The 15,413-nt window shown below is 39.5% G+C and overlaps 4 protein-coding genes and 1 pseudogene across 4 annotated transcripts in view; 4 read left to right on the top strand and 1 right to left on the bottom strand.

Annotated features, from left to right (window-relative positions):
* LOC101279217 (transmembrane protein 102-like) overlaps positions 1 to 15,413 on the top strand; it is a 116,539-nt gene that overhangs the window by 12,763 nt on the left and 88,363 nt on the right. The window lies entirely within an intron of this gene.
* The window catches only part of LOC101278225 (uncharacterized protein SPEM2-like), a 115,404-nt gene that overhangs the window by 21,124 nt on the left and 78,867 nt on the right, over positions 1 to 15,413 (top strand).
* Positions 1 to 15,413, top strand: part of LOC117199193 (uncharacterized protein SPEM3-like) — a 111,241-nt gene that overhangs the window by 18,535 nt on the left and 77,293 nt on the right. The gene's annotated exons all lie outside the window — the stretch shown is intronic.
* LOC117199194 (AP-2 complex subunit beta-like) overlaps positions 6,982 to 15,413 on the bottom strand; it is a 63,118-nt gene continuing 54,686 nt past the window's right edge. Inside the window, 2 exon segments of the mRNA XM_049701802.1 lie at positions 6,982 to 7,220; positions 12,255 to 12,382. Of these exon segments, the coding sequence (XP_049557759.1) occupies positions 7,186 to 7,220; positions 12,255 to 12,382 (163 nt within the window). The 3' untranslated portion in view covers positions 6,982 to 7,185.
* On the top strand, positions 7,435 to 8,114 carry LOC101277748 (glutathione-specific gamma-glutamylcyclotransferase 1-like; annotated as a pseudogene).

Genomic DNA, 15,413 nt, shown 5'->3' with positions numbered 1-15,413 from the left:
CCAAAGCTGTGCCCTGGGAGCTGTGAGAACAAAGAAGAGAAAGGGAAATCTCTCCCAGCAGCCTCAGAAGCAGCGGATTAAAGCTCCACAATCAACTTGATATACCCTGCATCTGTGGAATACCTGAATAGACAACCAATCATCCCAAATTAAGGAAGTGGACTTTAGGAGCAAGATCTATGATTTTTCCCTTTTCCTCTTTTTGTGAATGTGTATGTGTATGCTTCTGTGTGAGACCTTCTCTGTATAGTCTTGCTTCCACCATTTGTCCTAGGGTTCTATCCGTCCATGTTTTGTTTTTTTTTTAAAAAAAAAATTTTCTTAATAATTAATTTTAATAAAGTTATTATACTTTACCTTCGTTCTTTCTTTCTTTCTTTCTTTCCTTCCTTTCTTCCCTCCTTTAGACAACGAATCATCCCAAATTGAGGAGGTGGTCTCTGACAGCAAGATTTATGATTTTTCCCCATTTACCTCTTTTAGTGAGGGTGTATGTGTATGCTTCTGTGTAAGATTTTGTCAGTATAGCTTTGCTTCCAACATTTGTCCTAAGGTTCTATCCGTCCCCCCCTTTTTTTTTTAAATAAGAATTTTTTAATTCAATAACTTTATTATACTTTATTTTATTTTTACTGTATCTTCTTTCTTTCTGTCTTTTTTCCTTCTTTCCCTCCTTCCTTCCTTCCTCCCTCCCTCCCTCCTTTCTTTCCTTCTTGCCTTCTTTCCTTCTTTGCCTCTTTCTTTCTTTCTTCCTTCCTTCCTACCCTCCTTTCCTTCTTTCTTTCCTCATACTTCTACTAATTCCCTCTACTTTTTCTCCCTTTTATCCTGAGCCGTGTGGATGAAAAGCTCTTGGTGCTCCAGCCAGGAGGCAGGGCTCTGCCTCTGAGGTAGGAGAGCCAACTTCAGGACACTGGTCAACAAGAGACCTCCCAGCTCCACATAATATCAAACGGCGAAAATCTCCCAAAGACCTCCATCTTAACACCAGCACCCAGCTTCACTCAACGACCAGCAAGCCACAGTGCTGGAAAACCTATGCCAAACAACTAGCAAAACAGGAACACAACCCCACCCATTAGCAGAGAGGCTGCCTAAAATCATAATAAGGCCACAGACACCCCAAAACACACCACCAGACATGAACCTGCCCACTAGAGAGACAAGATCCAGCCTCATCCACCACAACACAGGCACTAGTCCCCTCCACCAGGAAGACTACACAACCCACTGAACCAACCTTAGCCACTGGAGACAGACATCAAAAACAGGAGGAACTACGAACCTGCAGCCTGCAAAAAGGAGACCCCAAACACAGTAAGATAACCAAAATGAGAAGACAGAAAAACACACAGCAGATAAAGGAGCAAGATAAAAATGCACCAGACCTAACAAATGAAGAGGAAATAGGCAATCTACCTGAAAAAGAATTCAGAATAATGATAGTAAGGTTGATCCGAAATCTTGGAGATAGAATGGACAATAGAATGGACAAAATGCAAGAATCAGTTAACAAGGACCTAGAAGAACTAAAGATGAAACAAGCAATGATGAACAACACAATAAATGAAATTAAAAGTACTCTAGATGGGATCAATAGCAGAATAACTGAGGCAGAAGAATGGATAAGTGACCTGGAAGATAAAATAGTGGAAATAACTACTGGAGAGCAGAATAAAGAAAAAAGAATGAAAAGAACTGAGGACAGTCTCAGAGACCTCTGGGACAACATTAAACACACCAACATTCGAATTATAGGGGTCCCAGAAGAAGAAGAGAAAAAGAAAGGGACTGAGAAAATATTTGAAGAGATTATAGTTGAAAACTTCCCTAATATGGGCAAGGAAATAGTTAATCAAGTCCAGGAAGCACAGAGAGTCCCATACAGGATAAATACAAGGAGAAATACAAGACACATATTAATCAAACTGTCAAAAATTAAATACAAAGAAAGCATATTAAAAGCAGCAAGGGAAAAACAACAAATAACACATAAGGGAATCCCCATAAGGTTAACAGCTGATCTCTCAGCAGAAACCCTACAAGCCAGAAGGGAGTGGCAGGACATACTGAAAGTGATGAAGGAGAAAAACCTGCAGCCAAGACTACTCTACCCAGCAAGGATCTCATTCAGATTTGATGGAGAAATTAAAACCTTTACAGACAAGCAAAAGCTGAGAGAGTTCAGCACCACCAAACCAGCTTTACAACAAATGCTAAAGGATCTTCTCTAGGCAAGAAACACAAGAGAAGGAAAAGACCTATAATAACGAACCCAAAACAATTTAGAAAATGGGAATAGGAACATACATATCGATAATTACCTTAAATGTAAATGGACTAAATGCTCCCACCAAAAGACACAGATTAGCTGAATGGATACAAAAACAAGACCCTTATATATGCTGTCTACAAGAGACCCACTTCAGACCTAGAGACACATACAGACTGAAAGTAAGAGGATGTAAAAAGATATTCCATGCAAATGGAAACCAAAAGAAAGCTGGAGTAGCAATTCTCATATCAGACAAAATAGACTTTAAAATAAGCACTATTAAAAGAGACAAAGAAGGACACTACATAATGATCAAGGGATCAATCCAAGAAGAAGATATAACAATTGTAAATATTTATGCACCCAACATAGGAGCACCTCAATACATAAGGCAAATACTAACAGCCATAAAAGGGGAAATCGAGAGTAACACATTCATAGTAGGGGACTTAAACACCCCACTTTCACCCATGGACAGATCATCCAAAATGAAAATAAATAAGGAAACACAAGCTTTAAATGATACATTAAACAAGATGGACTTAATTGATATTTATAGGACACTCCATCCAAAAACAACAGAATACACATTTTTCTCAAGTGCTCATGGAACATTCTCCAGGATAGATCATATCTTAGGTCACAAATCAAGCCTTGGTAAATTTAAGAAAATTGAAATTGTATCAAGTATCTTTTCTGACCACAACGCCATGAGACTAGATATCAATTACAGGAAAAGATCTGTAAAAAATACAAACACATGGAGGCTAAACAATACACTACTTAATAATGAAGTGATCACTGAAGAAATCAAAGAGGAAATCCAAAAATACCTAGAAACAAATGACAATGGAGACACAACGACCCAAAACCTGTGGGATGCAGCAAAAGCAGTTCTAAGGGGGAAGTTTATAGCAATACAAGCCCAGCTTAAGAAGCAGGAAACATCTCGAATAAACAACCTAACCTTGCACCTCAAGCAATTAGAGAAAGAAGAACAAAAAAACCCCAAAGCTAGCAGAAGGAAAGAAATCATAAAAATCAGATCAGAAATAAATGAAAAAGAAATGAAGGAAACAATAGCAAAGATCAATAAAAGTAAAAGCTGGTTCTTTGAGAAGATAAACAAAATAGATAAACCACTAGCCAGACTCATCAAGAAAAAAAGGGAGAAGACTCAAATCAATAGAATTAGAAATGAAAAAGGAGAGGTAACAACTGACACTGCAGAAATAAAAGAGATCATGAGAGATTACTACAAGCAACTCTATGCCAATAAAATGGACAATCTGGAAGAAATGGATAAATTCTTAGAAATGCACAACCTGCCAAGACTGAATCAGGAAGAAATAGAAAATATGAACAGACCAATCACAAGCACTGAAATTGAAACTGTGATTAAAAATCTTCCAACAAAGAAAAGCCCAGGACCAGATGGCTTCACAGGCGAATTCTATCAAACATTTAGAGAAGAGCTAACACCTATCCTTCTCAAACTCTTCCAAAATATAGCAGAGGGAGGAACACTCCCAAACTCTTTCTACGAGGCCACCATCACCTTGATACCAAAACCAGACAAGGATGTCACAAAGAAAGAAAACTACAGGCCAATATCACTGATGAACATAGATGCAAAAATCCTCAACAAAATACTAGCAAACAGAATCCAACGGCACATTAAAAGGATCATACACCATGATCAAGTGGGGTTTATTCCAGGAATGCAAGGATTCTTCAATATAGGCAAATCTATCAATGTGATAAACCATATTAATAAACTGAAGGAGAAAAACCATATGATCATCTCAATAGATGCAGAGAAAGCTTTTGACAAAATTCAACACCCATTTATGATAAAAACCCTGCAGAAAGTAGGCATAGAGGGCACTTTCCTCAACATAATAAAGGCCATATTTGACAAGCCCACAGCAAACATCATCCTCAATGGTGAAAAACTGAAAGCATTTCCACTAAGATCAGGAACAAGACAAGGTTGCCCACTCTCACCACTCTTATTCAACATAGTTTTGGAAGTTTTAGCCACAGCAATCAGAGAAGAAAAGGAAATAAAAGGAATCCAAATCGGAAAAGAAGAAGTAAAGCTGTCACTGTTTGCAGATGACATGATCCTATACATAGAGAACCCTAAAGATGCTACCAGAAAACTACTAGAGCTAATCAATGAATTTGGTAAAGTGGCAGGATACAAAATTAATGCACAGAAATCTCTGGCATCCCTATATACTAATGATGAAAAATCTGAAAGTGAAATCAAGAAAACACTCCCATTTACCATTGCAACAAAAAGAATAAAATATCTAGGAATAAACCTACCTAAGGAGACAAAAGAACTGTATGCAGAAAATTATAAGACACTGATGAAAGAAATTAAAGATGATACAAATAGATGGAGAGATATACCATGTTCTTGGATTGGAAGTATCAACATTGTGAAAATGACTCTACTACCCAAAGCAATCTATAGATTCAATGCAATCCCTATCAAACTACCACTGGCATTTTTCACAGAACTAGAACAAAAAATTTTGCAATTTGTATGGAAACACAAAGGACCCCGAATAGCCAAAGCAATCTTGAGAACGAAAGAAGGAACTGGAGGAATCAGGCTCCCTGACTTCAGACTATACTACAAAGCTACAGTTATCAAGACGGTATGGTACTGGCACAAAAACAGAAAGATAGATCAATGGAACAGGATAGAAAGCCCAGAGATAAACCCATGCACATATGGACACCTTATCTTTGATAAAGGTGGCAGTAATGTACAGTGGAGAAAGGACAGCCTCTTCAATAAGTGGTGCTGGGAAAACTGGACAGCTACATGTAAAAGTATGAGATTAGATCACTCCCTAACACCATACACAAAAATAAGCTCAAAATGGATTAAAGACCTAAATGTAAGGCCAGAAACTATCAAACTCTTAGAGGAAAACATAGGCAGAACACTCTATGACATAAATCACAGCAAGATCCTTTCTGACCCACCTCCTAGAGTAATGGAAATAAAAACAAAAATAAACAAATGGGACCTAATGAAACTTCAAAGCTTTTGCACAGCAAAGGAAACCATAAACAAGACCAAAAGACAACCCTCAGAATGGGAGAAAATATTTGCAAATGAAGCAACCGACAAAGGATTAATCTCCAAAATTTACAAGCAGCTCATGCAGCTCAATAACAAAAAAACAAACAACCCAATCCAAAAATGGGCAGAAGACCTAAATAGACATTTCTCCAAAGAAGATATACAGACTGCCAACAAACACATGAAAGAATGCTCAACATCATTAATCATTAGAGAAATGCAAATCAAAACTACAATGAGATATCATCTCACACCAGTCAGAATGGCTATCATCAAAAAATCTAGAAACAATAAATGCTGGAGAGGGTGTGGAGAAAAGGGAACACTCTTGCACTGCTGGTGGGAATGTGAATTGGTTCAGCCACTATGGAGAACAGTATGGAGGTTCCTTAAAATACTACAAATAGAACTACCATATGACCCAGCAATCCCACTACTGGGCATATACCCTGAGAAAACCAAAATTCAAAAAGAGTCATGTACCAAAATGTTCATTGCAGCTCTATTTACAATAGCCCGGAGATGGAAACAACCTAAGTGCCCATCATTGGATGAATGGATAAAGAAGATGTGGCACATATATACAATGGAATATTACTCAGCCATAAAAAGAAACGAAATTGAGCTATTTGTAATGAGGTGGATAGACCTAGAGTCTGTCATACAGAGTGAAGAAAGAAAAAGACAAATACCGTATGCTAACACATATATATGGAATTTAAGGGGAAAAAAATGTCATGAAGAACCTAGGGGTAAGGCAGGAATAAAGACGCAGACCTCCTAGAGAACGGACTTGAGGTTATGGGGAGGGGGAAGGGTGAGCTGTGACAGGGCGAGAGAGAGTCATGGACATATACACACTAACAAACGTAGTAAGGTAGATAGCTAGTGGGAAGCAGCCGCATGGCACAGGGATATTGGCTCGGTGCTTTGTGACTGCCTGGAGGGGTGGGATAGGGAGGGTGGGAGGGAGGGAGACGCAAGAGGGAAGAGATATGGGAACATATGTATATGTATAACTGATTCACTTTGTTATAAAGCAGAAACTAACACACCATTGTAAAGCAATTGTACCCCAATAAAGATGTTAAAAAAAAAAAAGTAATTTAACCATGCACTATAAAAAAAGATAAAAAAAAATTTTCATAAAATGTTTTTAGAATGTAGAGCAAAAGGAGAAAGAGATGGAAAATAGGACAAAAAAAAAAAAAAAGAAAGAAAGGGAGACTGGTCCAGGAGGGTCAACATTCAAATAGCAAAACTTCCAATAAGAGAGACAGAGAAAATGGAGGGAGATGTATAAAAAAGAAAAACTCCCAGAACTGAAGGATACAAGTTTCTACATTGAAAGAGCCCAAAAAGTACCTAGTAAAATGGATGAAAAGAGACACACACACACCAAGGCACATCACTGTGAAACTTCAGAACATGGAGGATAAAGAAAGGATCGTACAAGCTTTCACTGAGAAAGAACACGGCACAGAAAAGGATCAACAATCAGAATGGCTTCAGACTAGGAAGCAAATTATTTTCCTAGCCGAGAATGATATACAGAAACCATCAGACAAGTGTGAAGATAAAAAAGACATTTTAAAACATGTGAAGTCTCAAAAACTTTATTCTCTACATACTTATTCTTAGGAAGCTACTAGAGGATGTTTTTCATCAAAATGAAGGAGTAAACCAAGGAAAGAAAAATACAATAGGAGACCCAACATACCAGACAGGCGAAGGGAATGAATCTCCAGGGCTATTATGAAGGGAGATCCCAGGATGACAGTTCCAGGTGTTGAAGGAAGTCTGTTCAGACTGACACAGTCAAAAGACTCCAAAAGGATACTATAAGAAAGTGAAACTGATTAAGACTATCTTGAAGAGTCTGATCTCACTGCAATTTGGGAATGAATTACAGTTACACAAAAAATTAAACAAACAGGAGCGGCCAAGCAGTGCCAGGCCAGGTGGGTACGTCTGTCTGTCTTGCCATGCCTGCACCGGAGACCAGCCCTGGAGGCGGCCCGGGCCCATTCTGTGGCCGGCACCATGAAGCAGGAGTTGGCAGCCCAGAACACCCCACCCCCAGGACGACGGCGGCCCCCAAGCGCTGTGGATTTCTGGGTACGGCTCCCTGGTGTGGAGGCCTGACTTCGCCTACAGCGACAGCCGTGTGGGCTTCGTGCACCGCTACAGTGGCCGCCTCTGACAGGGAGATACCTTCCATTGGGGAAGTGACAAGATGCCTGGTCGTGTGGTGACCCTCCCTGAAGATCGTGAGGGCTGCACTTGGGGTGGTGTGGCGTACCAGGTGCAAGGTGAGCAGGTCAATGAGGCCCTGAAGTACTTGAACGTGTGGGAAGCAGTGCTTGGTAGCTATGATACCAAGGAGGTCACCTTCTGCCCTCAAGATGCCCCTGACCAACCACTCAAGGCACTGGCCTACGTGGCCACCCCGCAGAACCCTGGTTACCTGGGCCCTGCGCCTGAGGAGGCCATTGCTACGCAGATCCTGGCCTGTCGAGGCTTCTCTGGCCACAGTCTTGAGTACTTGCTGCTCCTGGCAGACTTGAGGCAGCTCTGTGGGCCCCAGGCACAGGACGAGCACCTGGCAGCCATCGTGGATGCTGTAGGCACCATGCTGCCCTGCTTCTGCCCCACTGAGCAGGCTTTGGCACTGGTCTGAGGGGCTGAGCCGCTACGTGGACACAGGGGCCAGGTCCCTACTCCAGTGCACACAGACAGACTTGATATAGCTGGAGCCCACTGAGAACACTTGGTGGGCCGACTGGGGCCTCTCTCAAGCCCCTGCCTGTCTGCCAGCCCCCAGATCTCCTACCTGACACTGACTTACTACTTGAAACTCTATTTATTGCACCATGTTGGTGTGGTGGGCAGGGTGGGGGGCCTGCCCTAGATATAGGGACCCTGCTGAGCAGTGCCCCACCCCAGGCACCTGTTGCCTGATCAGATTCCCCCCAGTGCTGCTGCTATCCCCATACTACCCAGGCCTCCACCTCCCCAGGGAGCCTCCAAGAGCCTTGACCCCTCTGCCCATGACTCCAGACCAACCATTCCCTAGCCCCAGAAACAACACCCGTCAAAGGTCCCAGTCTGCTGGTGAGGGTAGGAGAGAGTGAGGAGAGGGGACCCTACAAGAACTGAGGCCCCTGCCAGCTGTGCTCATCCCCCAGGTCCCCAGGGTAGAGCTGGATCTGGAGGCCAGACACAGCTGCTGAGGCTGGGCCTAGGCCTCTTACCCATTTGGCTTTGTTTCCCTGTCTTTCTGTCTGTCTGTCTGGGCTACTCCTGTCTGTTTGTTGGTCTATTCCTGGGAAGCTCATCACTATAGGTCCTGGCACCTTCCCAGTCCGTCCCATACTATAATCCATAAGCTGATCTCATTAAAAAAAAAAATTAAACAAAAAGACAGGTATTAATGTGTAAATATCTAATTACTTATAAAAATTTTATGGAGAAAAAAAATCACACTATATAGCTCAGCTATGAGGAGTATATATAATCATAATAACATAAACAATGAACACTGATGAAAGCAAATTCTAAGACAGCTCTATCAGGAAAACAGGAGGATTGGAAATATGTATGTAGACGACGGCCATACGTGGTGAGAGAAGGCTGGGGACTGGGTTTTTCTTAGCTAACTACAGAACTAGTTGACTCTAAATTGTAGTTTTACAATCCCGATAAAATTAAAATTTGAAAGAATGGTGCTATCCATGTTCTCACAAGAGTTTACAGCCTGGTGAAAAAGGAGGCCAAGCAGCTGTGAGAACACTACAGCATCTATACAAAGATTGGGTTGAACACGTGTTATATCATTGTTCTACTGTCTTTTTGCAGACACTGACTTGAAGAAGCAGTCAGCTGCCAGGTATCAAGTTTGAAGGAGTATATTGGGAAAATGTTTCTAAGCAACTGACACAGAGGAAATGAAAAACAAGGATCTCAAAGTCAGAGAAAACTCAGAGAAAATTCATTTAGACATTTGTTAAGGTTTTTGTTTTATTTAAATAGAGGGGATCAATTCGCTTTTCTTTTTAAGGAATATAATTATATGATATAAATAAACTCAAGAGAAGCTCCCAACGGCGACAAGCTAAGCTTTACTTTGTGTAATATTGATAAGTTGAATTCACAAAGGCTTTTACAACCAACATTATTAGTACAGCTGAAAAAATTTTCTAGGTTCAAACTTCTAGTAGGCACCTAAGTTATAACTTATTTTACATTTTAAGAGGGAACAGTGTCTTTCAATAATCTTTCAAAAAGACTATAAGCCAATAAGTAGTTTGACGATGTTTTTAATGAAAAGTTTTTGTACTAAATGTTACATTACAGTTTTGGTGACTAGGTTTGATTTATCTGTCCTACGTTGATATCAGATTAGCCAAAATAGCTAAAACTCACACTGCTTTCAAAATTTCATTTCCTAAACCCCCATTTTTTCTTTCCTGATTTTATGGTCTGGAGTACTAGAAAAGTACTAATTTTTCCTGCATGAGCTCTTGAATTTAAACATTATGTTTGCATAACATTTAAATGCCAATCAATCTTTACCTGGCTTTATCTGGATCTTTATGGTCTAAGCTTGTTGAAGTTAAGATCTGATTCTTTTTGTTCATACTAGGACAAGAGCAGAATGGAAGCTGAAATCTAAAGTAGCCCACCACTTTAAGCTAGTCATTAGTTTCACCTTGCACTAGCAGACATTAAATAGAGCTGCTCACAGCGGGGAAAGAAACTTCACCTCTTTTCAAGTTTTTGCTTATCTTCTCCATTGGGCAATACCAATTAATGAGAAAATACCCATTATTATGACATCCCTGCAAGAAAAGAATCCATGGGGAAAACATGGACAATCGATAGTTGACTACAGATGGAAGCTGCTTTATTATATTCTGCTTAGATAGAAATTTTTTTTTTTTTTAGATAGAAAAATTTTAAGATTGTTTTTATAATGTCATGTTTGTGAAAATGAAAACTTGCTAGTCCTAATATCATAACAATACTTTTGAAGGAGGGGTTTGGACTAAGATTCAATTTCTTTTATGAGGGTTCCTATTTGGGATGTTCATTTCACTGAATGTGAAATGGAAATGCAAATAGGGAAGTAAACTGACATTTATTTATTTATTGTTTCCTTTTGGTTTTAAGAGTAGGAAATTTGCCCTCATTTCTGTGACCCAAATTCCCTTTCCTAATTCTAAAGTAAAGCATTCTCGCACCCATGCTGACTGTCCTCAAATATTTGGCTTGAGGCTCTGTGGGCCAACAGGAGGTTAGACTTCAATGAAAAGAGAAGGAGATGTAAATTTGAGTTAGTTAGTTTCTTTTAGGATTCTGTGCTGGAAAAGCTCCTTAACACATTAGTCTCATTATAGCAAGAGAGCCAATTCCTTCTGCACAGAAATCCTTGTTTTGTCCTTCTAGACTGAGCCAAGTTATATTGTGACTCACTCATTGTCACTCTAAATCATTACACCCTTTTCTGAGAAAGAAGCAGTCAACTGCTGAGGCAGCAGGTAGTTAGTCAACTGGCAAGCAGGCTTGGTGCACTGGTACTTTAAGTAATTTTATTGCTGATGTCTCACCATAAGTACTAGTATCCCACACTGGTATTTCCAGGAGATTGAGCAATGGGATCCCACCTGTCTTGATTGGAAAGTGGAAGGTTGAAATTTTTTGCTCATCATTTAAAACATATTTTATAGTCTCATTCATACTATTCTATCATTTCAAGTTCTCGATAGAAGGGGATAGCAATCCTCTTTGTTGCATCTTCTGACTGTCAGTCACAGTGCACCTTTCCCTCTTGGTTTTTTTTTTTTTGGTTAAATTGTGAGCTGACTTTCAGTAGAGACTTTCTTCTCAGATGGGAGTCCTGATGGCCTTAAAGTTCAAAACCATTGCATAAAGGCCGTTCTGCATTTGCTTCTGCCAGGTACCCTGGGTTTCACCAGTTCTGGTCCAATTTTACATTAATTTACTGGTTTGGAGAATTCTTCACGTACACAGTATAAATTCGGGCCCTGGATTTCTCACAAGAGGTCGCCCAGAACCCAGGTCAAAGAGAACTCTCTCATCACTTGCCCCTGTGGAAATCTTTTTCTAGTTCCCCTTTCATTGAGGGACTTGCCCTTCCAGGCTCTCAGCTTTGTGCAGGGATCAGTTACAATTCCCCATCTCAGGTCAGCCCAAGGTGGTCTCTTCTGTCCTTGTGAGCATTAAAACCCTCAACTTCTTGGGCTTATATCTGTATTTTATCCCTTGAGGGTTGCTACAGCTTCAGCTTACATGCTTACTACTCTGCCTTCATGTTGCTCAAACCCCAGAAGGCTTATATTTCAAAGAGAAATTCAAAGTGGTGAAAACGAAACGATACTCTAAGCTAGGACCTTAAGCATTCTAAAAAGTCAATATTTTCAAGATGGAGAGGCTCTTATAAACTTCATAAAGTTCTGAGCTCCTCTAAGATGCCGCTACACTTACCACACACTTATCATATTTAAATCCAGAAAACTCAACTACTTATGGCTGTGTATTCAAAGATGACCTCCACACAGCTCTACTGAAATCTATTCTTGTGACATTCAAATTCCCTATGAAAGTCTTAGGAAAAAAAAAAGTTTGCACATAACACCTTGAAACGTTTGTTTGTTGAGTAAAAAGAAAGTAACTTTGTGTCAAGGCGTGACTTCTGTGTGTATTTTTAATGAAAAAATAAAAGTCTTCTCCACAGATTTATTTCAAACCCTATTCCATGACCAAATCTAATATAAGAAAGAGAGGGGTTGCTTTACAGATAACATTGGCAAGACATAAACCTGTACCCCCTGAGTGAAGTAAAAGTCTAACCTGCAGGTTGTTCAGAGGCTCCATCTTCATGACTGGGCCCAAGGTGTTGAGGCAGGGAGACATCAATGTTCTGGTTTGGCATCAGTGGTGTATGGATGTCCAGAGGAGTGCTGGGGATGACACCAAAGCTAGGAGAGAGGATGAAGAAATCCCAGAGGTTAATCAGGAGGCAGGATTTAGTCACGTCTTTAGGTTTCAATGGCTTTTTACTCCATTTGAAGGAAACATAAGGAATAGCAGGCACTAAAGTGCCCAATTCTAATTTGCTGTAACACTAGTTACAACATAACCTCTTTTTTCCATTAAGAAGATTTGAGGAAGGAGAAAACATTCATAAGCAGAGAACTGGTTTGCTAATGCTCTGATTCTGAAAGTTTCTTATGTTTATCATGCCACTAGAGGGACAGGTTTGATAAGCATCTTTTTCTTTTACATCTTCCTTTAGATAATCTTTGGGAGAAAGAACACTTAAGAATACCCACCCTGTAAAGTATAATGATATTATTTCACTTGCTTGATAACCTGCCTGATCAGACCAGAGGGTGATTTACTGGTAACTCTCATTTTCTTTCTTCTTTACTTACACAGGATACAATCATCGGGAAAGAGCCAGCCTAAGTAAAGCAGAGTTGATTGGCTTAAACATTCCAAACAACACCCCAAAGGATAAGTTGTAGACTCAAATCTGGCCACTTTCTTCACCTAAGGCAGGCAGTGAGTACCCACAAGTTTGACTTCTCAGAGAAGCCTGCCTAATAATAATACAAGAATAGTAAAGAGATGGGAAAAGCCTGAGTCTGAAGTTACAAAAAACCCAAAAATATATGAGGGAAGACAGACATGTCTTACGTCTCAGGAACATAAGAATACAATTTTAAAAAGATGGAGCAGAAAGGAAAGGTAGGCCCATAGGTGTAACAAATAAACAATGATATAAATTTATAATGAATTTATGTTCTAATGAGCCTCAGGAAGGAAGATGGGATTTTAATATTTATAAAATAATTATTGAGTTTATATAGGTAGTATCAATTTCAAGAGTCAAAGACTAGCAGAAGAAACATTTTCCTTTCTGTAGATAAACTACACTTTAGAGTCCCAAATGCAATAAAGAAATGATTTTGAGTAGACACATCACTCATTTTGGTATCAACACTTATGGGTCAAAAAACCCTTTTGCCCTTTTGATCTTGCTCTCATTATTTACCTATGTGGAAAACCATAAGTAATCTAAAAAAAGGCTACTAGAACTAATCAGTAAGTTTAATGAAGTTTCAAGATACAAGTTCAATGTACGAAAATCAGTTGTATTTCTATATACTAGCAACAACCAAAAACTAAAATATGCTTCTTACTATAACATCAAAACTATAAAGCACTTAAATGTGACAAAAGATGTGCAAGATCTGTACACGAAAAATTATAAAACACTGCAGAGAGAAGTTAAAGATGACCTAGATAAATGGGGAGACATGCTATGCTAATGGATTAGAAGACTCAATATTGTTTGATGCCAATTCTTCCTCAAACTGATCTGCACATTCACTGCACTCTCAAGCAAAATTCCAGCAGGCAAAAGACCTAGAATTTCCAAAACAATTTTTGAAAAAGAACATACATAGTAGGAGGGTTTATACTATCTGACTTCAAGACTTACTACGGAAAAAAAGTTTACTTTGACTCTTACTTTACACATATTATCTCACCAAAAGTACCTCAAAATGAATTCTAAAAGGTAAAGGTAGGAGCTAAATCTATTAACACTTCTATTAAAAACATTAAAAAAAATTGTAACTGTGGGTTAGGCAAAGATTTGTTAAACAGAACACAAAAAGCAAAAGACATAAAAAGGAAAAAATTGTAAAGTAAACTTTATTTAAATAAAAAACTTGGGCTTCCCTGGTGGCGCAGTGGTTAAGAATCCTCCTGCCAATGCAGGGGACACAGGTTCAATCCCTGGTCCAGGACGATCCCACATGCTGCAGAGCAACTAAGCCCGTGAGCCACAACTACTGAGCCTGCACTCTAGAGCCTGAGAGCCACAACTACTGAGCCCACATGCCACAACTACTGAAGCCCGCATTCCTAGAGCCCGTGCTCCACAACAAGAGAAGCCACTGCAATGAGAAGCCCGCACACCTCAATGAAGGTAGTAGCCTCTGCTCACGGCAACTAGAGAAATCCGGCACGCAGCAACGAAGACCCCACGTAGCCAAAAAAAGCAAAACAAAACAAAACAGTGTATATGTGCCAATCGCAATCTCCCTTAAAAAATAAATAAATAAAACAAAAAATAAAAAACTTGTTCTTTGAAAAACACTGTTAAGAAAATAAGGCAAGCCACAGTCTGGGAGAAAATATTTGCAAGACATATCTGACAAAGGACTTGTATCCAGAGTATATAAAGAAATTTATTACTTGATAATAAATCAATTAAAAAGAAAAAAAGAAAAAGCAACGATTTGAGCAGATACTTCACCAAAGAAGATATAAGAATGGTCAATAAGATTATGAAAAGAATGTTCAATATCACTAGTCATTAGGGAAATTCAAGTTAAAATGGGATACTACTATACATGTATAAGCATGGCTGGCATTGGTAAGAGTATGGAACAGCTGGAACATTCACACTTATTACCATATGACCCAGCAATACCACTGCTAGGTATTTATCCAGGAAAAATGAAAACATATATCCACACAAAGACCTGTACGTGAATATTCACAGGTGCTTTAGTCATAAAAGATAAAACTGGAAACAACCCCCAGTTCCACCAACTGGTGAAAGTGTAAACAAATCACGGTATAAGCATCGATGGAGTCCTACTCAGTAAAACAGAACAGACTGCTGAAACATCTCAAAGCGTTATGCTAAGTGAAAGAAACCAAATGCTAAAGACTCCATACTACGTGATTTCATTTACAAAACATTATAGAAAAGGTATGATTATAATGGCAAAGACAGTTTTCTTATTCCATATGGATGAGTTTTCCCAGCAAAATTCCCTAGGGCCTCCAGTGTTGAAGCTGACCACTGAACAGATGTGCAACAGCCTCCACTCACTCTACATCAAACATCTGCCAACACGAGAGTTTTTACCCACTGCTAAATAGAACACTCTCTTGTTGGACACAAAGTACACTGCTGTGTCAGGATCG

This window comes from Orcinus orca, chromosome 19 (genome assembly GCF_937001465.1).
Source record: "Orcinus orca chromosome 19, mOrcOrc1.1, whole genome shotgun sequence".
Classification (NCBI taxonomy): domain Eukaryota; kingdom Metazoa; phylum Chordata; class Mammalia; order Artiodactyla; family Delphinidae; genus Orcinus; species Orcinus orca.
The sequence above is the reverse complement of the archived record's forward strand: the minus strand, read 5'-3'. Positions and strand labels throughout refer to the sequence as shown.